The sequence below is a fragment of the Tamandua tetradactyla genome, chromosome 3 (assembly GCF_023851605.1).
Source record: "Tamandua tetradactyla isolate mTamTet1 chromosome 3, mTamTet1.pri, whole genome shotgun sequence".
Lineage (NCBI taxonomy): Eukaryota > Metazoa > Chordata > Mammalia > Pilosa > Myrmecophagidae > Tamandua > Tamandua tetradactyla.
Window position 1 is genome coordinate 11,128,595 of NC_135329.1, and position 25,481 is coordinate 11,154,075.

At 47.2% G+C, this 25,481-nt stretch overlaps 2 protein-coding genes across 7 annotated transcripts; one reads left to right on the forward strand and one right to left on the reverse strand.

Moving 5' to 3' along the window:
- Positions 1 to 1,636: 1,636 nt before the first annotated feature.
- SLC5A6 (solute carrier family 5 member 6) lies at positions 1,637 to 22,450 on the reverse strand. 6 transcript variants are annotated; one of them, XM_077152402.1, is made up of 18 exons: positions 21,749 to 22,450; positions 20,727 to 20,791; positions 19,445 to 19,530; positions 8,349 to 8,833; positions 7,999 to 8,064; positions 7,672 to 7,723; positions 7,225 to 7,292; positions 6,758 to 6,912; positions 6,246 to 6,386; positions 5,916 to 6,045; positions 5,320 to 5,408; positions 4,837 to 4,949; positions 4,435 to 4,502; positions 3,931 to 4,017; positions 3,610 to 3,791; positions 3,313 to 3,416; positions 2,949 to 3,064; positions 1,637 to 2,610 (listed from the first exon to the last, which is right to left on the reverse strand). In XM_077152402.1, exons 4-18 carry the CDS (start codon positions 8,739 to 8,741, stop codon positions 2,473 to 2,475), a joined length of 1,902 nt encoding a protein of 633 aa, XP_077008517.1. In that variant the 5' UTR covers positions 8,742 to 8,833; positions 19,445 to 19,530; positions 20,727 to 20,791; positions 21,749 to 22,450; the 3' UTR covers positions 1,637 to 2,472. The 6 variants fall into 6 exon arrangements, with proteins under 6 accessions (XP_077008517.1, XP_077008516.1, XP_077008514.1 ...); XM_077152401.1 differs by lacking the exon at positions 21,749 to 22,450 and adding an exon at positions 20,957 to 21,089; XM_077152399.1 differs by lacking the exon at positions 19,445 to 19,530.
- Positions 21,242 to 25,447, forward strand: ATRAID (all-trans retinoic acid induced differentiation factor). The gene is made up of 7 exons (XM_077152404.1): positions 21,242 to 21,594; positions 22,317 to 22,438; positions 23,936 to 24,007; positions 24,222 to 24,293; positions 24,394 to 24,515; positions 24,811 to 24,908; positions 25,097 to 25,447. The coding sequence occupies exons 1-7, from the start codon at positions 21,496 to 21,498 to the stop codon at positions 25,199 to 25,201; spliced, it is 690 nt and encodes a 229-aa protein (XP_077008519.1). The 5' UTR covers positions 21,242 to 21,495; the 3' UTR covers positions 25,202 to 25,447.
- The last annotated feature ends 34 nt before the right edge of the window (positions 25,448 to 25,481 follow it).

Here is a 25,481-nt window from a genome sequence, read left to right on the forward strand (position 1 = left end):
GGATATCAAGAGTTTTTCTGAAGAGCAAAATACAGATGGCTAAAAGACACATGGAGAGATGTTCACCTTCATTAGCTATAAGGGAGATGCAAATCAAGACAACAATGAGATATCACCTCACATCTATAAGAATGGCTGTTATTAAACAGAAATCTACAAATATTGAAGAGGTTGTGGGAAAATCGGAATACTTATTCACTGTTGGTGGGAACGTATAATGGTGTAGCTGTTGTGGAAGCCAGATTGGCAATTCCTCAGAAAACTAAATATTGAGTTGCCCTATGACCTGGCAATACCAATACTCAGTATATACTCAAAAGAGCTGAAAGCAGTGACATGAACAGACATTGGCACACCTATGTTCATAGCAGCAGTATTCACAATCGCCAAAAGATGACATCACATACCAGCCTATCCCTAAATGGAGGACCTCCTCACCCTACTTGGACTCCCACCTGATGGCAGGTCTTCCTCCCATATAGATAACCGCCTCACTGCACTCAGGTTCAAACACCCCAGATAGGAATATTTGCATATGGAGGCCCGCTTCATTCTGTTTCGGTGCACCCACACAGGGATTCCCTGATCTTGCTCAGACTGACAACCCAAATGGAGCCATTCCTCCCCTGCCTCGTGCTGACATCCCACATCAAGGTGTTTCATGCATGGACTCCCTTTCATTCCAGCTCTGACACCCCACATCAGGTCTCCTTCCCTGTGGAAATGCTCCCCTCGTCCTGTTCATGCTCCAACACCTCACGCCAGGTCACCACTAGCACATGGACACTCTCATCACACTTGGGCTCTGGCACTGCAAACCAGCCTGCCTTGTGGGGGTGCCCTCCTCCCCCCCACAAGACTGACATCCCAAGCTGGCCTCCCTCCTTTCCCTTGACCTGACATCCCACACCAGGCAGTGCTTGGGATAAAGGCCAATCTTGCTCTTTTCCACTTCATGGCTTTAGGACTGAATTGTTCAGGAAAAAAGGAAGCTGGAAAACATAAGACTGTGAGGAGCTACCATTACTGAGCCCTGGGCGGGCTGGGGGAGCCTGTGCTCTAGTGCAGACTTGGGACGGCAAGATCAGCAGGGAGGCAGGATGTCGCCGCCCTGGTGGCCGCGGTGAGGAAGGGCAGCAGCGTTGTAGTTGGGAGCAATAGGGCCTCGGCCAAGGCTGACCCCACAGATCTACCTATGACCTGCCACCTGCTGAGGGACCCAAGAGCTCTGGGCAACCGGGCCTATGTGGGGGAACAGGAACACTGCATTCTTCACAGGACCAGAAAGATCCAGCTCAAAGGTTCTGTTTTTAAGCCTAATAGCAGTATTCTTGCTCCAGACACAAGACCAAGAATTTCAGCAGCAGCAATGACTGTCCTGCCAAAAGAAAGTGGCCTGACAAGGACACACTGCAACACAGGGAACAAGGACGCAGCAGCAGGAGAGGGTTTGCATCTTCCACCTTGATAAGCACCACTGCCCCAAAGAAATGGGCAGGCCCAGGACGGAAGGTCCCAAGGCCGAGGGAGGCACTGTCCTTTCTTCTCAGCAGAGGGAGGGCACCTGCTCGACAGAAGGCTCCTCATTCTCCCCAAGGGGGATCCCAGTGAACAAAACGAGCAGGGACAGCGCTGATTTCAGGTCCAAGGGAAGCTTTTATTCCCCAGGAACAGAGATGGGAAGTGGGAAGAAACTCCAAAGGGATACAGTTGACAAAATGACAGGGTGGCTGCTCCAGTGGACCTGGTCACAGCACATCGCACTGGTTTCGTAGGAACATTTGTCACCCCAAGTGCCAAGTGCAGAGATGGATGGCGAGGCAGAGATGTGGAAAAGTCCCTACTCAAAACACAGAAAGTGGACGCACCTGTCAGTTCTGAGCAGCCCCTCTGGGGCACCAGAATCTTCCCACTCAAGAACAGAGGTAGGTTCATGAGGATGAGGGACTCAGGTGCCACAGACAGCCCAAGAGGCACACGGCAGCCCACTGTGCCTCATAGTGTTGGAGCTCACATGGGACTGCAACAGACAACACTGCTGGTGCAGGCAGCTTCAAGTGTTATAGTGGAAATCGTCAGTCATGCCAAATTGGGCTCACGAGTAGTTATAACCAGAGATGCTATGTCTAGTCATGTCAGAAGAACTTGTGTATGTTGAACTAGATGCCACTGTCCTCCGCCCAGAGGATTCGCTTCTATCCCCATTGCTGGCACACTCTGGCCCCCTAGCAAGCCCCGTCTTCTAGAGAATAGATTGGTGAGGCCAAAGCCAAAAACCCTGCCATACCCACATGCCCCATAATGCCGAAGTTGCTACTGCAGGTTAGGACCTCTGAGAACAAGGTCGGCTGGGGAGGACTGGGTCCTCCAGGGGATCCCCCATCCCTGTGGACCACATGGAGTGAACATTCCTCTAACATGGAGGGGGGTCCCCTGCACAGAATGGGCAGTGGCCTGAGCCCTGGGCCCAGGTCATAGTGAGGTCTCCTGGAGGACGAAAGTGGGGCCGCTGCCTGCCCCAGACAAGGCCGCGACCTCCTTGTCACTGCTGCCCCTCAGCACGCCATTGCTCATCTTCTCTGGGAATGTGCCAGTATCCGTGAGGAGGTCCTGGAGAACACACAGCAAGGGGAGTGGGTGGCGGGAATACACCAAAAGGGGTGGTGATGGAACTATGGCAGAAAAAATGACAAGACAGCTGGATCCCCGCCAGGCGGGAGATCAGAGGAAGAGCAGGTGGGGAGAAGGGCTGGGAGAGCCAGCCCTTGGTGCTCCTCTCTGGGCCCAAGACCTGTCTGCCCACCACACTCATAGTCCCCTAGGGACAGAAGCTGGGACAGCAGCTGTGGGACAGCCCATGCTTAAAGGGATGGAGGGGAAACTGGAAGGGGCAGAGCGCTCTTTGGGGAACAGATGGCAGAGGAGAATTTGGACAACAGAGGTACTACCTGGCTATAGGCTTTGCAGGGGAGACGCTTCTGGCAGGACCGAGGCAGGAGGGCAACGAGTTTGGGCAACACTGGATAAATGGTCCGAGGGTTCAGGACCCGGCCCCGCATTCCTCCTAAAGGCAAAGATGCTTCTGAGACTCTGACTGGATGTCCAGTCCACACCCGCCAGCCTTCTGTCCTCTGGGCTCCAGGGTTTATCTGGCCCCAACCCACATCCTAGATCTCAGCCAGAAAGCTTAACAGCTACAGGCACCCAGGAGCTCCAAGGGGCAGAGGCAGGTCTTCCATGAGACTCAAGATTGCCTGGACCCCCCGCCCCACCTTCATTGTTTCTCTGGGTCCTAATCCCAAATCCCCTCACCAGTAAGTAGACTGATGATCAGACCCACCACAATGACTGTGGTGGAGTTGTGAGCGCTGTACCACAAGTACGACAGGGAATAGAACCGCTGCAGCCCTGTGGGCCTGGGAGAGCAGAAGGGGAAAGAGATGAAGCAATTCACAGACAGGGCAGTCCTCAGGCACCTGGCTCCCTCCACCTACACGGTTCCCAAGGCCTGGGGCCCAACACCCAGCCCCTCCCAGAGGCCTCTGGTGGCCCAGCCCCTAGCAAATCAAGATGAATTGCTCTCTCCAAGAAGAGTGAGCCCCAATTCACCTGGAGAGGGTGGAGGAGGACAGTAGTGTGGTCATGGGGACCGTGGTCAAGTTGCTGGGCAGAGAGAAGCTGGACACATTATGGCGAGCGGAGGACAAGCCAGAGCGCATGTTGGTCACGATGCTCCCGATGCCGACCCAGAAGGCCATGACCAGTCCGGCCAAGAGGCCCACGATGGCACCCTGCCCGAGACAGCACAGTCTCCTGCGCACATGCTGGACCGCGGCCATCCCCACCTCCCTACCAAACCTCCACCCCAGGCCCCAGCCGTTCCCCAGACCCACCCCCTCATATGACCATGGAATCAGAAGGGTCACTCACGGGAGGGTTGGCACAAGGAAAGAACATCCCAAGGCAGAAGAGTCCGAGCAGCGGCCCCCCGACCATGCCAAAGATGCTGAGTGCGGCCTGGGAGGACGGGGTGGAGGGAAAATGAGAAAAGAAGACCTCGGCAGTTACCCCAGCCTTGCCGATGTAGGGCCCAGCCACCAGCCACCTGCCACTGCCTCAGAGACCACTGGCCAGAACTTCTTCCAGCCCCTTCCGGATGAAACAAGCATAAAGCAACTTTAGACTCCACAGGCAGGAGTGGGTGTTGGAATTGGCTTTGGTTTCTCCTCCCAGGTGTCTGAGCCAACACTGCCCCAAGAGTGACTGGAGCTTTTGGCTCCCTGTGAGTCTGTTTCACAGCTAAAGCTAGTCCATCAGAGGGGAATTCTGACACTGCTCCCTATGCCTTCCCCTTCAAAATAGCATTTCCCCCAATTTCTTGTTTCAGTCAGTTCCTTTCCTCCCTTAAAGCTACCTTCTCTCCATAATCATTACCTGCAGCACAGGCCCCATTTGGGAGGAAAGATAGGCCATTCCTAGACAAAGCAGCCCGTAGCTAAAGGCTTGGGGAAAAGGAAAAGGGAGAAGAAAAGGAGATGTGTGTTAACACGATTAAAAGATTAAAAAGGAGAGCAAAGTTCTTTCCCCGCCCAAACCACCTCTCCTGTGGCCCTGGAAGCAGAAGGCATGTCACCTCACGCCCCAAAGCCAGGTCCCTCCCATCCTGTCCTCACTCTTATGTGAGGCCAAGACCTCCCCAGGAAATGCTGCGAAGTGTAAACAAGCGTGGGGTGAAGGCTATGTGCTTCATCAGGCAAAGGCTGCGCCCGTGAAGCAGGGGCTTCAAAGCTGTCTGGTGACAAAAGGCTCTTTGAAAGTTGAGGAAGCACAATTCACCGAGGACTTTGGAAAGCATGGCTGCCCGGGTCTCAGAGATCTCAGGGAACCAGGGTCGAATCAAGTCTTCCATCGTAACTGTTGCCAGCGAATTAAAAGCAGAGGATATGGTGCTGAGAAAGAAGAGAAGGGCAAGGTGCCTTCAGTCTGGCAGCTGACAGGGCAAAATTAAGAAGGACTAGCACCCCATGGAGGAAAGAGCACCCTAAAGGGGGGAGACAGGACATGCACAGCACGAAAAGCCATCCCACAGTGGACAGCAAAGGCCACTTGTCATTTTGTATAGATGGGTACAAATTTTGTTCAAGTAGAACAATTCCAGGTTTTGCACACCAAGAATCCTTAATCAAAAACGGGGTGTCTCCTAGGAGAAGAGGTGCTCTGTCCTGACACCCACAGATGGGCTGGGCACAATGAGAAACTCAGAGGGATGCCCCACAGGGGTCAGTGTCACACATCTGAGGGACATGGTCAAGGGGGTACCTGAGGGAGCCGCTGAAGAGGCAGGCCACAAAGAGCCCCGGCAGGCCGGGCAGGCCCTTCAGGAGATCCATCACAAAGTACAGGACCAGCTGCAAGCAGAGCAGACACAAGGCTCCCCTGAGAGGGGCTCCAGGCCCAGGTGAGCCATTGCCAGGAAGCCGTGTCAGCACGGGCCCCAGACAGTCCACAGAGAGGGGTGTCAGGGAGGGCTGCAGTCCCTGAGGCATCACTGCCAACCCAAGCAGCTCCACAGCAGCTGGGAAGAGAAGGGGCTCTGGGAGAGAGGGGCAGTCCCCACCCCAGCGCTGGCCTGGCTGACAGGTCAGCATAGTCACCTACCTGAGTCAGTTTTCTCCCCTATAAAATGGGGCTGCTGCAGGGCTAAGAGGAGACCAGGAGCCGGGATCATTAGGTCCCCACCCCCAGCAGGGTGAGCACGTGATCCTGTGCTGCCGGGGCTGGCCTCCTCCACGTCCAACCCCTAAACAGGCAAGGACCTTAGTGCCATCAACTGCCCAGGGCGGGAGTCCCTCCTGCAGCTCCTGGTGTACTGCCTCGGGGGGTCCGGGCACAGGAGGGGCTGGGGCCCTGCTCACCTGGTCAGGAGCTGCGTGACTCTGCTGGGTGCTCATGGGATACTCCTGGTAATAGGCGAACATGACCAGACCGATGAGGCAGCTGATGCAAAGGACCAGCTGCTGGCAGGGGAACACTGCATAGCAGGAGCTACAGGAGAGGCCGGGCCGGAACAGAGCTGGGGCTTGGCTCACAGACACCCCAGGTCCTCCCTCCAGAGTCCCCAGAAAGGTGACTGAAGTGCTGACCCCAGTGAGTGTGTGGTAGATCCTGTCTCCCCCCATGTCCCCCAGGGAACCAGCCCCGCACCGTCCCAGCCCCTGTCCCCATCATCCTGTCCCTGCACTCACAGCATAGCAGCCGTCTCCGTGCGGGAGCTGAGGTAACGCTGCACCTGTGCCTGGTTCACCCCGTACAGGGAGAGCATCATGAAGACACCGCCAAAGGCCAGGGTCCAGAAGGTGTGCCGCACGAAGGGGTCCGGATTCAGCCTGCGACGGACACCACCTGGTCACACTCGGTCCACCTAGCAACAGGGTCAGGAGAGCACAGCGGAGACCCTGCTGCTAGTGCCAAGGGCGCTACTGAAGGCGAGCAGCTGGGGACTGAAGGCAGAGCAGCAACTGGGGGCAGAGGCTCTGTTTCTTCAAACCACGACCCCATTCTGGGTATAAAAACTTCTTGAGCACTCCACCCCTAGCCTGGCACCTGCGAGCACCCCTCCAAGAAGCTGGCCCTCTCAGAGTCCTGCCTGAGGCTTCCACAGTGTGCCCTGGGCTTCCTGCAGCCATGAGATTAGATGTTAGGATGAGACACAGCTCCCAGGCGCTGAGGACCCCCGCAGGGGCAGGGGTATACTTACTCAATCCCAGAGATGAGGCCATGCTGGGAAGCCAGAGCCCACACATGTCCCAAGCCGCCCACCTTGGCTGACCCCACGATGATTACTGCCAACTGTCCTAGGAACATGACCAGCGTCTGGAACACATCTGTCCAGATGACCGCCTTCAGCCCGCCCTGCAGGGAGAAGACGGCACACCTGTGGCAGACATTCTGCAAACCGCTCAGCAGGGAGGACACCATCCTGCCAGCTGGGAGTATAACTGCTGAGCCCCTGCTGATATCACTGAACCCATGCTGAGTACCCCCTCCCCAGTGCACTATCTCATCCTGTCCCATCTCATATATTCTCATGACATCCCATCTCTGCATCTCAGTGACTCTCACTCTATTCCTAGCATATCATCCTGTTCCCCAGTCATCTTCTTTTTTCATCCCCCCCCCAAATTTACATACCCTCCCCCCTACCCTGAGGCTCCCTGCACTCACCAGGGCAGTGTAGATGGCACACACCATTCCCAGGGTCAGCACGGACAGCCAGAGATCAAAGCCAGTCACTGCAAGCAGATAAAAGCCACATTCCTACTTCCAGAAATGGGCTTTCCAGTGGGCTAGCCTGCCTCAGTGAGGGCAGTCATGTCTTAGAGATGAAGCAGGACAACACTGATCAGTGTTTAAAGAATGAAATTAATCATTCACGACGATGGAGAAAATGTCTGCACAGCTTAACCCCAAAGACAGACTGAGCAATAAAGTGAGATACTGTTGTTTAGTTTAAGTGAGGTGCACCAAGCCTGCTTCTTCTTCTAATAGATACTAGTCCAAGAGCCCAAGCAGTAAGACAATTCCCTAACCAAGGTTGGAGTCTTTTGGCATTTCCTCCATCATCCTCTCTGAAAGGTATTTTCCTAGCCTGACAGGGCTGTGACACCTCACCTGCATTAAGGGCCAGCGACGGTGCATAGAGCACAACCCCCATGTAGATCACCTGTCATGAAGGAGAGGGCACAGGGTGGGAAGGGAGAAGGGAGAGGTGGGCCTTAGTGCCACAGGCCCAGTGGCTTCCTCTCACCTAAGCCCGCTCCCCGCCCCCTTCACCTGCTCCTACATTTCAGCTTTCCAGCACTACGGTATCTGTGCTAGAACAGGAAGGAGTGGGCAGCAGGATGCCTCTGGGGGCTTCCATCACACTGACCCCCAGCATGCTAGAGTCCAGGTCCCTCTATCATGTCTCAGCTCAATCTCTATCCTCCTTGCACTCACCATCTGAAAGATGAAGGTCACTGTTCCACAAACTCGTACAGCTTTATTGAATCGGAGCTCCAGGTACTGGACAAAAATACACAGGAAAAATGCATTCTTTTCACCCCACCCCCCACATTTCGCATTCAACTTACCTTAAGAGACCCAGGAACCCAAGGGAATGTCCAATTTGGGTCCCTTTGGGCCTCTGCCTCCCCCAACAAAACCTTGTAAACACACAACATCCTTGCTGTCACCCTCTTTGGGTGGAGGAGGCCTGGGCTCTCAGATCCCTCGTGCACGTCCCATTCCTCCTCTCCAGCCCTGACCCTGGTGGCCCCAGCGCCTCCCTTCCTTCCTTCCCCACTCACCTCGTAGGCGCTGGTGAGGTGCAGGCGGTAGAAGATAGGGATGAAGACGTGTGCAGGGATCAGCAGCCCCAGGAAATAGCAGCAGCCCAGGAACCAGTACTGGGTCCCAAATCGGTAGATCTCGGCCGGCACGCCCAGGATGGCCACGGCCGACTGGAAGGTGGCCATCAAGGACAGCGCCACGGGGATGCAGCCCATTGTGCGGTCCGCCAACAGCAGCTGGCCAACAGTGTGCCGGCCCCAGCCACGGAAGGCGTGGTAGAGTCCAATGGCAAGGGAGAGGACCAGCAGCAGGACGAAGACCACATAATCCACCAGGGAGAAAGCAGGTACAGCTGGGTCTACACTGGAGGCTGGGGGCTGCATTGTCGAGGCGCTTGTGGTCACACTCATGTTAGCACGGTGTCCGAGACCTGCAGCCGGGGCGGCAGCTACAACCTGGTTCCCAGCCGTGCGGATTCACGGCCTCCACTCCACCGAGTCAGCTGTCGAAGGAGTTAGCGCCCGGTCAGGCCCACCTGGCCAGCAGGGTCACCTGCCCCGGGGCCTCACACCTACAGGACTGGACCAGCCAGCTTGGGGGAGGGGAGGCGGGGGAGGGAGAAGCAGCAGAGGAAGCGGCCAGGACACAGTAACTTAGCCAGGATCTTGGAGTGAACAGAACTGTGGAAATACCAGACCTTCTCAGGTTTCCACCCCAAAAACAAAAGAAAGTCAACTCTGGCTCCAGCTTCTTCTCAGAACTCCTGCCCCCCCTCTCAGGCACAGACCCAGCCACCACATCCCAGGGAGCCGTGGAGCCCGGCCTGGCGCCATGGCCCAGCAGGGAGGAAGACACGGAGACAAAGGGCAGCTTGGCTTCCCTCATCTCCCCTGCCTCCCAGCTCCCGTGTCACCCCTCCTAACGGCACCCCTTCTCAGCACCCGTCCCAGTGGGAGGTCCTCCAGGGCAGCCCCAAACTCCATCCCAGCCATCCCCAGGCCAGCCCTTCTGCTCCAGGCTCATCCTTCCCAAAGGCACTCAGCCCTCCACTCTGGCGCAGCCCCTCTACTTGTAACACCACAGTCAACAGCAGAAGTGGGAAGGAGCTTAGAGTTTCAAAAGTGAGCAGCGGGAGCCGGGGTTTCAGACTCAAGATTACAGAGCCACTTTGGAGAGAAGCCAGCCACCAGGGAGAGTGGTCCCGTCCCTCTGGGGGCAAACACCCACCTGTGGGAGAGCTGCCTGGAGGACCTGGGGTGTCTGGGGCTAGAAAAAGGTTGAGTCCGGCTCTATCAGGGCTTTAGTGGAGATCAGGAATTAGGGGTGGGGTGAAGCTCAGCAGCCACTGGCCCCTTGAGGGAGCCAATCCCTGTGATCGGAATGGCCCTATCACCTGTGAGCTGGGACCCTGTGGCTCAAACCCCAGCTCAGCCCTGGAGGCTCAACAATGGGAAGAGGAGAGCCACATTCAGAAACATTCCTAGAAGGATTAGACTTTTGCCATAGGTCATACTTAGTGCTCTGTGCTAGAGGAAACTGGTAAAGGAGCAGAGAGAGAGGACACAAAAGCTGGTTCTCTGACTCTTACACGAGAAATACTAATCCTAATACTAATGAAAATACTAACAAAAAAATACACCACTGTCCTTGGAAGGACAAAGACTGAATGACTCTATCTCAACACTTATAGGAATTTTAAATGCTATTACAACTTTCTTCATTTCAAAAAGAAACAGGCCTAAATGGATCAAGTACATGTTCCAAAAACACAGCCAGTGCTGTCAGAAGCGGGATGAGAGATCAGGCTTAGTGAGTCTCACCCGTCCTGGTCTCCACTTACACTATGTGGTCTCCACAAGCAGCCCTTTGGGGTACTTATTGGCATAGGAAAAAAATACCAGAAAATGCCATGTATTTAAACAGTCTGACAGGATCACAATTAACATTTTTTGAACAGGGCAATGTTACCAGCAGTACATTAAGCGCTTTATAAACATCAATAAATACTTCTTGTAGTCTTGGGGGGAGGGAGACCCTTTAGGCACCAGAGTTCCAGGCTTTAATACTAGTAATTACTGTAAACAACCTGGACATAAGAAAGGAACTCCTGCCTGGATTTCAGGAAGGCAGCAGGGGCCTGCCTGCGGAAAGAGCAAGGACTTTTCCAATTGGCTGGGTCACATTATTAGGCGAATTAGATCTAAGAATTGGAAACAATTAAAAGAAGAGCATAGGTCAAATATCTCTAAAGATTAGAAAGAAGGATCAAAGGAGAAGTTTTAACAGAGAAGAAAGGATTCAACAAATGAGTATGACTACTGAATCATTATGTTGATATTTCTTTTTAGTTTTCAGTCTTAGAGCAGCTAGAAGGAAATACCTGAAATAGCAGAACTCTAACCCATACTTTGAAATTTGTTCTCTATTCGTTAAAATGTACTTGTTAAAATCTATCACTTTTTTGTATATGTTATATTTCATAATAAAAGATGCTTTAAAAAAAGGGCATAAGAACTCTGAACAATACTAAGGACACCTGAAGGGTCTTAAATCCCACTGCCCTCATTTAAAACTTAAAACCAAAATTCAACAGATCAGGCCTCATTCTTTCAGTCTCACCTATCCCTGCCCCAGGGCTTTTTAGACCTAACCCAAATATGAATGAACCAACTAAAGTAGCTATGGGAGAAGGGGTAGGTGAAGAAAGGAGTGGCTTGGTTTAGAATTTCACTGGGCCTGGAGATCAGAAACGGCAGGCAAAGGGATATAGTGAGGAATAGGCCATGTTTGTTCTGAAAGAATTCCCCAATTAAATTGTTTTTTCAACACTACTTTTGCAAGGGTAACTGCAATAAACAGATAATTAAAACATAAACAGCCTTGGGATAGGGTTAATTGAGTAAGATCTAATTGCCAAATTTCAGTAAGAAAAGGAAAATGTCCTTTCCTGGATTTATGTTTAGGACAAATTAAACAATTGTAGCATATTTTCCAGAGCTTGAAGGTATGTTTTTAAGGTTGTTCATAATTTTAAGATATTAAGAAAATAAAATATTTTTTTTAACCTCCAATGGGGGCAGGTGTGTGTGTGCAAAAATGCAGTGATAGAGTCTATGTTGTATTCCTATTATTACGCCTTTTGAACCAAATACAATTTTATCCTACTTGGGAATACTCTTCCTAAATTTATACAGATTTACTGGTATTATATTTATTAGATCCTTAAGATGGTGAAAAATGTAAGTTTGTGTTTAATGAAATTAAGTTATTATTCTGGCAAACTTTATTTTTAAAATTGTTTTGTAGGATGTTTAAAGACAGTATCAAAGACCTTTTTGATAACTTAAGGTATGCAGTATGTCACGTATACAGGGATGTGCTTAGTTAAAGAAAGGAGTCTAATTTTGTCCTGAAGAATGTGTAAGGCAAAGCCTGGGTGTATATGGAGGGTTGTAGAAGTTTGTAGAAAAGAATTAACATATTGTAGTCAATGCTAACTAAAATTTAATAAGCTTGTCTAAGGAAGTGTAATTTCGTCCCAAAGAAAAATGGCTAGTTTGAATACGTAAGACAAGACCTAAATGGGTGTAACCAAGATACCAAGATTTAAGAATGATTTTGATTACTGAATCATTATATAGCTATTCTTTTTTCCTTTCTGGTACATCGGAATAGACAGAGGGAAATTCCTGAAATCTCTACATTGTAATCCATCTGCCTTGATCTCTGATAATGATTGAATAGCCCGTATCTTCTGCCACTGTGATTGTATAAACCTTGTGACTAACATTCATTTGTACCCAATTCTCTACTTTTTCAATTTCAGAGTCTTGCAATCACTAAAGACAGCCCTTAATGTCTATTAATGAAGGGTCTTGGGTCAGCCCCCAACAACGCACCCCAAGGCCAAAATTACCTTGATAACCAAGACTGGATCTAATCAAAATGAGCCCACCTGACATGCATAGTAGCTTAGACTTGAACATACAAGTCACTTATACCTCATTCTACCATTTTCTCACACACATTCAATGACTAAGCACGTAATCAATCTGCGTGTGCTCAATAATTAGATCACCCCGCATCATCTGAGGCCACCATGCTCATTATCCTAAACCCTGCCCATCTTTTTTCTCAAATAAAACTATCAGCATCACACAGTTCAGAGAGACAGATTTTGGGTCGCTAAGCCATCTGCTCTCCTGCTACGTGCCTAGTAATAAACGCTTTCTCTCTTTGAAATCCCAGTGTCTCAGGAATTGGTTACTGAGCGTGCCTGGCAAAGGACTCTGCAGCCTTCATCTGGTAACATGGGTATGGAAAGTTGTAGAAGGTGAATTGTTTGTGGTGGTCAATGCTGACCAAAAATTTGATAGGCTTATTTTTAATATTTTTAAGAGCTTTTGGGTCAAACTTGTCTATTCATTCAAAACTGGAGTTGTTTTCTGTTAAAATAATGCAGACTGTTGATCTGCTCTTAATGAAAGGTCATAAGTTTTTCTTATTCATCTGAGTATTCTGTCTAGAAGACAGAAGATTCTATGTCATATCAGAAAAATATTGTTGCTGATGTTTATGTTGACCTTATCATCCTTTAGAAGTTAGGATTTAATGGATGATTATGATTACTGAATCACTATACAGATATTCCTTTTTATTTTCTAGTATATTAGAGTAGACAGAGGGAAACACCTGAAATCTCTGAACTATAATCCAGCTGCTTGGAGCTCTGATAATGATTATATGGCCTTTATCTTGTGCCCTAGTGATGTAAAACCTTGTGACTTTGTACCCATTTATTCAGTTTTTTTATTTTAAAGTCTTGTGATCACTGAAGACCACTCTTATGCTTATAATGAAAGGTTTTGGGACAGCCCAGAACTAACCCACCCCAAATCCAAAGTTATCTTGATAACCGAAGCTGGATCTAAACAAAATGGGCCCACCTGACATGTACAATACCAGTTAGGCTTTAACCTATAAGTCACCTATAGTTCATTAAAACAGTAAAAATCACACCCATCATCATACTAAGTTCACCATTTCCTTACATATATGTTCAATGACTAAGCATGTAATTAATCTGCACATGCTCGATGATTAGCTCATATCTAATTACATCATGCTGTGCTTGTAATCCTAAAATCTACCCATCTTTTAATACTACAAAACTACCAGAATTACTGTAGTTTGGAGAGACAGATTTTGGGGCCATTAGGCCATCTGCTGTCCTGCTTTGCACCTGGCAATACATGCTTTGTCTTTGAAACCCTGGTGTCTCAGGAACTGGTCATTAAAGTGCATCAGGCAAAGAATCCACTGCCTTGGTCTGGTAACTGAAGTCTTCTCACTTTTAAAGGAATGAAGTATTTTTCTTATAATCATATTAACTCATATTTTACTTTTTGTTGTCATTCTGGTTAAATAAGGAATCAAATAAAGTAACCCATTTTTCTGTTTAACATAATGTTCAAACCTACCAGCTTTTAACATTTTGCCCTCCCAAAATCGACCCTAAAGGATATCTTTTTATTTCAAACTGCTGCAAAGGATTTGTTTGTTCACCTTGTAAAACTGTCCACCTTATAAAACAGTTTAATATATTACATGAGAAGTGCCTGGGTATGTGTTATCAATATTAAAAGGGATTTTGAAAATATTGCTGGTTAAATTTGTGTGGATGAAATATTATTCACATATGTACAGATTTAGAGATTTCTGAAGACTTGGCAATGCTCTCACTGTCGACATTATATCCTGATACTGATCTGTTTATTTGACAACAATATGATGTTGTTAGTCATGGTTTTAGTTATTCTTAGAAAAAGTGCTACAGATCATGGAAATGACCAAATTTCCTTGTCAGTCACACTACTTTGCTCCAATGCTTCTCTAAAAGTACACGTCGTCAGCTACAAGTCTGAACTTCATCAACAAAAAGTGACTTAAAAAGAGAAGCAAGGCAAGTGTATAAATTATGTTCTACCTGTCAATTAATATAACCCTGGTAACTATGTAAAGGTGAGACAGGACAAAACTCCTGCTATAATTTGTAGTTGATGACCTCAGTAACTCAAATGTCAAATATTATTTCTGAAAACAGCTTCATTAAAAAAAAATGCTTATAAGAAAACTAGGGCCTAGACTATAAGCTCTTACAGCAATCACAATCATTCCTGAACCTTAACTGTTATTTCTACATTCTTAGATGCTTTGCTTTTTGTATATAACCCCAGCTCAAAGGCACTAAAAGCAACTGTCATTCTAAAAGATGATCCTATATAACTGTTAAAAAGCTAAAGGGGCACAAATGAAATCAGAAGGAAAGAGACAATAAAGACTGAGATGGTATAATCTAGGAATGCCTAGAGGGTATAATGATAGTGACTAAATGTACAAATTAAAAAATGTTTTTGCATGAGGAAGAACAAAGGAATGTCATACTGTAGGGTGTTGAAAATACATGGTAATTAATATTTTAAAACTTTAACTTACGTGTGAGACTAAAGCAAAAACTGTCTATGTGGTACAAAATTTATATCAGCAATAGGCTGAGCCCCCAATCTTGGGGTTTGTTCATAAGAAACTTAACCCCGCAAAAGACAAGCTAAGCCTATTTAAAATTAGGCCCAAGAGTCACCCCCAAAGAACCTCTTCTGTTGCTCAGATGTGGCCTCTCTCTCTCAGTCAACATGTCAAGCAAACCACTGCCCTCCCCCTCTCTACATGGGACATGACTCCCAGGGGTGTGGACCTTCCTGGCAACATAGGACAGAAATCCTAGAATGAGCTGGGACTCAACATCAAGGGATTGAGAAAACCTTCTTGACCAAAAGGGGGAAGAGCAAAATGAGACAAAATAAGGCATCAATGGCTGAAAGATTCCAAACAGAGTCGAGAGGTTATCCTGGAGGTTATTCTTACGTATTAAATAGATATCACCTTTTTAGTTAAGGTATAATATTGTCTCAATTAATAGGGACTCCTGATTTGCTAAAACTGTAATCAAAGAACTTTACAAAGTCTAAATCTAAAATCAACTCCTTTTTGAAAAACATACATTATCACCATTTAAACTTGTAACAGAGAGATCTATAAAAATAAACTCTACAATATACGGCCTGTCTAATAAAAGGAAATATGCTAATAAGCCAAGTCCTTGATCTTGAGGCTTAAATTTATTGTGCTGGTTTGAAAGGATGTATGTACCCTAGAAAAGCCATGTCTTAATCCTAATCCCATTTTGTAAAAGCAGCCATTTCTTCTAATCCCTATTCAGTACTGTATGTTTGAAACTGTAATTAGATCATCCCCCTGTAGATGTGACTCAATCAAGAGCGGTTGGTAAACTGGATTAGGTGGAGACATGTCTCTACCCATTCGGGTGGGTCTTGATTAGTTTACTGGAATCCTATAAAAGAGGAAACATTTTAGAGAATGAGATTCGGAGACAGCAGAGAAGGATGACAGAACATTGTAGAATGACACAGCCATGAGAACCAGAGAGACCACCAGCCAGCAAGCTTTGGAAATGAGAAAGGAAAATGCCTTCTGGGGAGCTTCATGAAACAGGAAACCAGGAGAGAAACTAGCAGATGATGCTGTATTCTCCTTGTGGCCTTTTCAGTTGAGAGAGAAACCCTGACTGTGTTCACCATGTGCCTTCTCAGTTGAGAGAGAAGCTCTGAACTTCATCGGCCTTCTTGAACCAAGGTATCTTTCCCTGGATGTCTTAGATTGGACAGTTCTATAAACCTGTTTTAATTGGGACATTTCCACGGCCTTAGAACTGTAAACTAGCAACTTATTAAGTTCCCCTTTTTAAAATCCATTCCGCTTCTGATATATTGCATTCTGGCAGCTAGCACACTAGAACACTTATAAAACTTATTTCTGTAATGACATAATGCCTAAGAGTCACCCCCTAAAAATCTGTGTATTGCTCAACTGTGGCATCTCTCTCCCAGCAAAACTCTGCAAATAAACTCACCACCTTCCACCCTACATGGGACATGACTTCCAGGGGTGACCTCCCTGACATCATGGGATTAGCAATGGGTTCATGATCAAAACAGGAAAAGAAATAAAGTCGTAATGGTTAAAAAATTTCAAATTGAGTCAGGAGGTCCTTTTGGAAATTATTCTTATGTAAGTATTAGCCAGAAACTGTCAACACTGTTCCTGAAAAAACACTCCAGGTTCAACCTAAAATCTATTTTAAAAATTATTTCTTCTACTCCTTTTATTTCAACCTGTAATTTACAATATATTTACTAAGTTTATTTTTCAGAAACTTAAAGTCACCATTGTGCTCCCAAGCCAGTTAAGCTGGTAAGTCCTGAGACAGCAGTCTCTCCAGGAACTACCAGAATGGCGGCCGCAAACACGTCCCTCCAGACTGAAGAATGAACAAACAAAAGGGAAGAGGTGTAATCCAGAAGTTAAGAACAAATGATGATTACTGAATTGATTATATAGATATTTTTTTCTTCTATTATATTATAAAATAGCCAAAATTAATACTTGAAATTACTGAAACTCCTTGAACTAGTTTCAGCCCAGTTTGGACCTATTGTAATGGTAACAACTCCATCTTCCCTTGTTTGAATCCACAAAAAACCCTAAACTCCTTAGACTAGGGGAGACAGATTTTAGGCCAATAGGCCATCTGATTTCCTGCTTACACTTTCTCTTGCTCTTTTGTGGGGGGGGAGCACACAAAACACCACCTCACATTCACTAGACTGGCTATTTAAAAAACTGAAAATAACAAGTGTTGTGGAAGATATGGAGAAATAGGAACCCTAGTGCATTGTTAGTGGGAACATAAAATGGTACAACCAGTGTGGAAAACAGTTTGGTAGTTCCTCAGAAAGTTAAGTATAGATTTATCATGTGTCCCAGCAATTCCACTTCTAGGTACGTACACCAAAGAATTGAAAGCAGGGACATGAACATATATTCACGCACCAAAAGCAGCTTTATCCAGACTAGCCAAAAGATAGAAGTAACCTAGGTTTCCAAAAATGGATGAACAGATAAACAAAATATGGTATGTGTATATATATATTGACACACACACACACAAGATATTACTTAGCTATAAAAAGGAGTGATGCTTTAAAACATGCAACAATACGGATGAACCTTGAGGCCACCATGTTAAGTGACATAAGCCTGACACAAAAGGATAAATATTGCAAATATCATATGATCTTGTTTATATAAAGTAGAATATGCAAATTCAGAGTAAAAAAAAGTTTCCAGGGGCAGGTGTGGGAGTGGGGAATGGGGAATTAATGCTTAATGGGTATGGAGTTTCTGGTTGTGGTGATGGAAACGTTCTGGCAATGGAGGGTGTCGAACATATGGCACAATATTGTAAATTAAATTAATGCCACAGAATTATATACTTGAAAGTGGTTAAAATGGGAAGTTTTATGTTGTATATACATCACCACAATAAAAAATTTAAAAAACAAAAACCACAGAACTATACAATATAAAGAGTGAACCGTAACGTAAACTATGGACTAGAGTTAATGATATAATAACATTGGTTCATCAATTATAACAAAGGTAACACATTAATGCAAAACGTTAATAGGGAAAACTGTGTGTGAGACAGAGGCAATATATTGGTACTTTGTTCTTCTTCTATAAATCTATAACTGCTCTAAACAAAACAAACCTACATACCTCAGGCTAAACACTGTACATGAACACTCTTTAAACAAGGAAATGGAGGCACAGAGAGGTTAAATAACTTGCTCAAACCTACCCAGCATGATATAAAACAAGAAAGATGAAAAGGGTGCCATCTGCAGCTATTGCAGGGGACTGACTCCCCAGGGGCCCTGTCCTCACTAATCCTAGAACTGGGACAAGAGCAAAGATTAATTCTGGCTAGTCATTCATGGGACATAGCTTATCACAGTTTAGATTTCAATCAATACAGAGACAGATTCATATAAACTGTCTTAGCCTTTGTTTACATGGAATAAGACCAGTCTGGCTCTCTTTTGCCTCTCCCACGCTGTATTCTTGGGCAGATGTTGCCTAGCTGGCAAGCTATGGCTTTATCCAGTCCAAATCTGAACTGTGAACCTCTTGAGGCCAATGAAGAGAGGAAATTAGAGCTGGGAACTCTTGGGATCAAGAGATCCCAAGGCACAGAAACTCTGCTTCTGCAGAGTCACAAATGCCAGCCCCCAGAACAATGTTCCCAAAAGGCGACTCTTGGTTCAACATAAATATGCCCACGCCTATGTCATTTGCAACATCCAGAGTTTTTCCAGTTCTCTTTGGCAAAATTTTACTGCTATGATAGAGGTGATGGGAACAACTGTTGAGATAGATGGTTGCTGAATGCAAAGAACTTGTAAAGGGTTAGGGTAAGTGGTTGGTGAGAGGAAGAAAACAGTCCCAGCACAGACTGTGACACAATGTCCAGGAATGGACACCCCGCTACACTACAACTCTATTTGCATGAGGTGCCAAGAACCCTCCTAGATGGTTGAAGAAAGCCAGGCAAGACAGGAAAAGGCTGACCGGGCAACGAAGCCTTCATGAGCACGATTCTAAGAACAGGGCGACAGCTTTCTAAAATCTCTATACATGGAACGTTATTCTGCCATAAGAAGGAAGGAAGTTCTGAGACATGCTGCAACATGGATGAACCTTGAAAGCATTATGCTGAGTGAAATAAGAAGGCACCTAAGGGCAGATATTGTGGGATGTTACTTATAGATGATATATAGAAACGGCAAATTCTCAGTGACAGAAAGTAGATTAGAAATTTCAAAGAAATGGAAACGGAAGAGTTTTTCCTTGATGGGTCCAGACTTTTGTACATAAAAATTAATTTTAAACACAACAAATCTCGTTAAACTGATTCAAACCCCTGTAGACTTGCATCTCTCTAAGAGAGGGGAGCCAAAAGTTAAGTGCTGTTTTAGTTTGCTAGCTGCTGGAATGCAATATACCAGAAACGGAATGGCTTTTAAAAGGGGAATTTAATGAGTTGCTAGTTTACAGTTCTAAGGCCAAGAAAATGTCCCAATTACAACAAGGCTATAGTAATGTCCAATCAAAGGCATCCAGGGAAAGATACCTTGGTTCAAGAAGGCTGATGAAGTTCAGGGTCTCTCTCTCAAGTGAGAAGGCACATGGCGAACACAGTCAGGGCTTCTCTCTCTGCTGAAAGGGCACATGGCAAATACGGTGTCATCGGCTAGCTTTGTCTCCTGGCTTCCTGTTTCATGAAGCTCCCCGGAGGCGTTTTCCTTCTTCATCTCCAAAGGTCGCTGGCTGGTGGACTCTCTGCTTTGTAGTGTTGCAGCATTCTCTGCTCTCTCTGAATCTCTCATTCTCCAAAATGTTTCCTCTTTTATAGGACTTCAGAAACTAATCAAGACCCACTCAGATGGGTGGAGACATGTCATCCCCTAATCCAGTTTAACAACCGTTCTTAACTAAATCTCATCAACCAGGGAGATGATCCCATCACAGTCCCAAATACACAGCATTGAATAGAGACTATTCTACCTTTAAGAAATGGGATCCATATTAAAACATGGCTTTTCTTAGGGGGCATACTTCCCTTCAAACCAGCACAGATGAACCTTGAAAGCATTATGCTGAGTGAAATAAGAAGGCACCTAAGGGCAGATATTGTGGGATGTTACTTATAGATGATATATAGAAACGGCAAATTCTCAGTGACAGAAAGTAGATTAGAAATTTCAAAGAAATGGAAATGGAAGAGTTTTTCCTTGATGGGTCCAGACTTTTGTACATAAAAATTAATTTTAAACACAACAAATCTCGTTAAACTGATTCAAACCCCTGTAGACTTGCATCTCTCTAAGAGAGGGGAGCCAAAAGTTAAGTGCCGAGTAGTTTCCTAAAAGAATAAGGCACCAGGGCACAAACAGTGGGCTGTGTGACCCCTTTTAAAACATCTAACAAACACACACACACACACACACACACAAGAAAGGAAGGCATTCTCGACCACTTTGGTCACACCTGAGGATTGCTCTGATTCCTACAAAAGCCCCTGGCTACACCAACTGTCCCGAAAAGTTTACTTCAAATCTACCCTTTTGAGAAGAATTCGGGTCTGAAAGACTTACGGTCCCCGTTAAAACGCTAATCACCACTAAACTCTTAGGACATACGCCTGGGGCTGCGTGGTCTGAGGTGAGAGGCGGAGGAGCCGCCCTCAGCCTGGGTCGGCTGCGCAGGGTGAGCCCCGGTGCGCTTTGGCGGGCTTTTAGCTGGTCCGCGCCCAAACCAACAACTCAGTCGCTCCGGGGATGGGTCTTCCCAGGTACCCTCCGTCCAAAGCCCGGGTCACCCTGGAGCAGCTCCAGCCTCCCTCTACCCCTTACCTCCGACGTCGCCAGGACTAATTAGCTTCCTTTGTTCTTCCTGGGCTCACCATCACTCACTTTTTCTGGGAAGACAAAGGCAGGCGAGAGGTTACGGCAGCGGCTTCTCCCCGCCGAGCACCTCGGGCGCACGCACTCGCGACTGCGGTGAAAGGGACCCGGTGCCCGCGGCGGCCTCAGGCTCGTCTCCTCCCGCCCGAGCTTTCCCTCCGCTCCTCCAAAATCCTCACCCTCTTTCTTTCCAGGGCTTCCGCGCTTCCCTCCACCAGCGTGACGCAGAGACCACCACGTGGCCGCACATGGCTCAGACCCTGCTAGGAACCCACGCAGGGCACAGGCCTGCCCCGCCCCTCCCCGCCGCTAACCCCGCCCCGCTAGGGCTCTCGGCGGTCTCCCGGCCAGGGTCTTAGCGCGGGCCTCCGCCCCGGGCCACCCCGACTCACCAGCCGCGACTGCACACGTGCTCCCCCTGCGGGACCGCGCGGCCCACACAGCGCCAGGGGCCCCGCCCCCCGCGCCGCCATGTTTACAGTGCGCGGGCGCGGCGGGCGCGGTGGCCACGAGCTGAGGCGCTGATGCCCCCTTCGGGAACGCGGAGCCGCGGGGACCCGCTCTCAACTCGGGGCGGCAGCTGGGAGGCCTTGGCTAACCAGGGGAAGGAAAGGGCGCTGGCCCGGGAAGGGAGGCGGGGCGGAGCGGTCACGCCAAGATCACGCGAGCCGCTGAGAAGGACGAAAGACAGGAGAAGGACGAAAGACAGGAGCGGAAAATGGCGCTTCGCCGGCCCGGCCGCCATGCGAGCCAGGTGCCCTGGGCTGCCGCCCTGCTCCTCGCTCTGGGCGTGGAAAGGGCTCTAGCGCTACCCGAGGTACAGAAACAAGTCAGAGGTCAGGCCGAAGCAGAGTTGGGGTAGGCTGGAGGTCGCGCCCGCCGCCCGCCCGCAGCCCCGACTTGGTCCCCTAGGCCACCTCCCGGCCCCAGACCCCGCCATAGCCCGGCCGGCCCCGCTCCTGAGTACTCACGCTGCTCAGGCCTCCCGGCGCCGCAGCTGACTTCTGAGGCCTTTGATATCTGATCTCGCTGCTTACTCTTCGAGTAACTTAAATTATTTCAAAACAGACGAGCCTTTCATTGCTTTGTAGGCGCTCCACGCCCGAGTGCCGTATTTCGTGTGACGGCAGGAATGTACTTTCTGTAACGTCTGATGCGTTGTTTGTGCACCTGCCAGCTCCTTTGCACCGCGCCAACCCTGGGCTCTCGGATTGAGAAGTCACTGGAGGGTGCCTAATATGTATCAGTCGTGCGTGATCCTCAAAGATGAGAGCCTTCCCTGGCCTAGGTCTGGGACGGAAAGGCTCTGACGCGCCGGTGTGGCGCCAGGCTGCACGGGAAGAAATGCATCCCCTAGGCTAACCTAATAGAACGACGGGACTCGAGCCACCTCCCCGCCCGGTGTTGGAGGGGTCTTGGCCAGGTTTACGGGCAGTTAACTCGCGATCTTCTGGAGTCCTAATAGGTCTTCCTAATAGTGCTGCTAGATCTTTCTTCGCTTTTCTTTCTGGAGTCCTGATAGGTTTCTCTCTTCTGCAGATATGCATCCAGTGCCCAGGGAGTGTGCGAAGTTCATCTGAAGTGGCGCTTTATTGTAAAGAGACCCCGGCGCTGTTGCTGCGTGCCCGCTGCTGCCTGAACCAGAAGGGCGCCATCTTGGGGTGAGGGAGGAGATGGCATCTCTGGAGACTTGAGTTTCCACAAGGGATTCTACAAGGCTTGCCTAATAGATAGGCTTTGGGCATCAACGTGATTGGAGGCATCTAAACCATCACTCTCAGCCTTTTAAGATCTGTATAGCATTTTTGGCTGGGTAAACCCTATGGTTCTTTCTGGTTGAAACTTCGTGGAAGTCATATTTGCCTGGTTTTTTCAAAAAGTCAAAGCAAAAACCTTTGCATGACCTTCATTCTTTTATTACCAAGTTACTGGGTGATCCATGAAATTCTCTTTATTCTTCAAGGCTAATATGCTAATATGGTTTTTCTTCTTCCTTTTCTGATTAATTGCTGTTTGTTTTGAGGCAAATTTCTCTTCCATTATTTTTCTCTACTTTTAAAATCTTATTTATAACTTTCTGTTGGCCTCAGGATAAAGTCCAAACCATGATCTAGGTATTCAACGTCTACTACAGACGTGTCCAGCCAGACTCACCTACCTCCAAAGACATTCCACCTTTGTTTCTTTGTTCAGCCTCTTCTCCTTACCTGGAATTGCTTTCCTCCTCCAAATTAGAACTTATGCATCCTACAATTCCAACATTTTTTGGTGAATTCTCCCTACTGCTAAATCCCAGAGTAATGCCTTTTTGATTGACTTCCTCTAGTCCTTAGTGTCTGTAGTAAGACACTTTATTTTTATTTTAAGACACAAAATTTATTTGTACAATGTCCTGTGATTTCTTTCATATGAAATTTAACATATTTTTTATATTGGCAATTGTCTTGTTCTCCTACTTAATTGCAAACCACTTCAAAGCAAAGATAACTCAGTTACGCCTTTTAAAAAAGTATTATCCCAGTGTTTTAGTGAGTATTTGGTGTATGTTTGTAAAGGAATGGACAGTGATAGAATTGTGGCACAGTCTCAGTGTCCAGGAGTTTACATCCAGTCTGTGATCGAAAATGCACTTGGAAAAAACTATTATGTCATTTGCCTTAATTTTTCCTTTGTAGGTCCTTTGTGGATTGGTATCATAATGTTACAATGTGAAATCCAGTAGTCTAGACAAGAAACGTATTTCTTCCAGTATGCATGCAGATGTGAACTCACAGGGCTTAGGTGTACTGATTCAAACAGTGCTGTCCGACAGAACTTTCTGTCACAGAAATGTTCCATGTCTGTACTTTCAGTACCATAGCCACTAACCACATGTGACTTCTGAATACCTGAAATGTGGCTACTGCTAATGAGGGGCAGCAATTTCCATTTAATTTTAATTAACTTAAATTTAAATAGCTACATGTAACTAATGACGGCTATATTGGACAGGGCAGAATTAAAACAGCTATCACTGTGGCACCAAGTTTATGACTTTCAATACAGCTATGTTCAATTAATATTGATTAGCTAAAAGGGGGTGTTTGTAGTCAAATACAAACCTTGCCATGGATGAAGAGGCAAGATACATAGTTATGTTAATTACTTTGTTTCCTTAGGCTGGATCTCCAGAACTGTTCTCTGAAGGACCCTGGTCCAAACTTTGCTCAGGCACACACTGCTATTATCATGTAAGTGGTTAGGTACCCTCTATCCCAAAAGGTGAATATAGCAAAGAATTGATGGTAAAGTCTTTGGGCATGGACTCCTAAAAAGCAGGCTCTGACTGTTAATACCTAAATGCAGATTGCCCAGGTTAAGGACTGGATTTCCAGTCCAGGAAGATGTGTAAATGGAAATACTATGCTTTCTGGAGCAGAGTGTTAACTGTCATCTGCTTTGCAGCGATCTGCAAGCAAACCCCCTCAAGGATAACTTGATAAACACCTTCCGTGGCTTTACCCAGCTCCAGATTCTGTGAGTAAGGGTTTGGGATGGGGGTTGAGAATCAGAACTCACAGTGCTGTGAACTCAGCAACTTTGAGCTGCATATTTTGAAAGTCTGTATTGTCCTCAGGGTACTGCCACAAGATGTCAGCTGTCCTGGAGATATTGATGCTTGGAATAATATCACCTCTCATACAGATAACAAAATCTGCCAAGGGCAAAGGGACCTTTGCAATAGCACTGAGGACCCAGGTTTACTTTCTTTTCTTCATCCTTGTGGGAACTTTCTTCCCTTGTATTCTTCACTTGAGTCCAGAAATAATTAATAAAGTTACTTAGGTGCCTTTTGTTCAGGGTTTGAGGCTCTAACCCCTGGGACGAAAAACTCTGAGAAGATAAGATTATTACTGGTATGCTCTCATTCCTGTAATCCCCTTTCCTCTCCCTTTGACCCAGAAAGGATTGAGAGACTCTTAAGTTAAAGCATGTATTTGGAATACATAGTTGATGAGGTCCAGTGATATTTTCTCTTCTCTCTGGCTCCCAGAATTGTGTCCTGAGAATGGATCTTGTGCACCTGATGGCCCAGGACTCATACAGTGTCTCTGTGCTGATGGTTTTCATGGCTACAAGTGTATGCGTCAGGTGAGGAATTAGGCTTCTAATTAGGGATAAGAGAAATGCATAGAGCAGGAATCTGTCTGAAAGAAGAGACAGGAGACCAGGAGCTGATGAAAGTCGCCTAGAAAAAGGAAAGCAATAAGATGAAGGGACAGGTGTGCTAGCATAGAGCTCTCAGTGTAATGCCGTCTTCCTTGATGTGTTTTTCGCAGGGCTCCTTCTCACCACTTGTGTTCTTTGGGATTCTGGGCTCCACCACCCTCTCCATATCTATACTGCTGTGGGCCACCCAACGCAGAAAAGCCAAGGCTTCGTGAACTGCGTGGGTCTCCATACTGACCTAGAGCCTCCCAAGCTATCTTTATCCAGCCTGGGAACTGTGTTTCAGAGTCAGGCCTCATTCGACAGTGGATCCTTCCCAAGACGGAGGCTGCCATTGGAAGGAAGATGGACAAGTTACAGGATCCTAGAGGGTTGTGGACAATTCCCAGACCAGGAATAAACTGCCAACTCTCATTTGTGTTGTCGACAATAATAAACACTTAATTCTTTTTTTTTTTTTTTTTAAGTGAAAAATGGCCTGCCTCTGTGTTTTGT

Bases quoted from the DNA above. Each gene is read 5' to 3' on its own strand.
- SLC5A6 (XM_077152399.1), bottom strand. From the start codon at position 8,741: ATGAGTGTGACCACAAGCGCCTCGACAATGCAGCCCCCAGCCTCCAGT. The intron at 8,065-8,348 runs GTGAGTGGGGAA...ATTTTTGTCCAG, and splicing joins ACCTCACCAGCGCCTACGAG to TACCTGGAGCTCCGATTCAA. The intron at 6,387-6,757 runs GTAAGTATACCC...TGTCCGTCGCAG, and splicing joins GGCCTCATCTCTGGGATTGA to GCTGAATCCGGACCCCTTCG.
- ATRAID (XM_077152404.1), top strand. From the start codon at position 21,496: ATGGCGCTTCGCCGGCCCGGCCGCCATGCGAGCCAGGTGCCCTGGGCT. The intron at 21,595-22,316 runs GTACAGAAACAA...TCTCTTCTGCAG, and splicing joins GGGCTCTAGCGCTACCCGAG to ATATGCATCCAGTGCCCAGG. The intron at 24,294-24,393 runs GTGAGTAAGGGT...TATTGTCCTCAG, and splicing joins TTTACCCAGCTCCAGATTCT to GGTACTGCCACAAGATGTCA.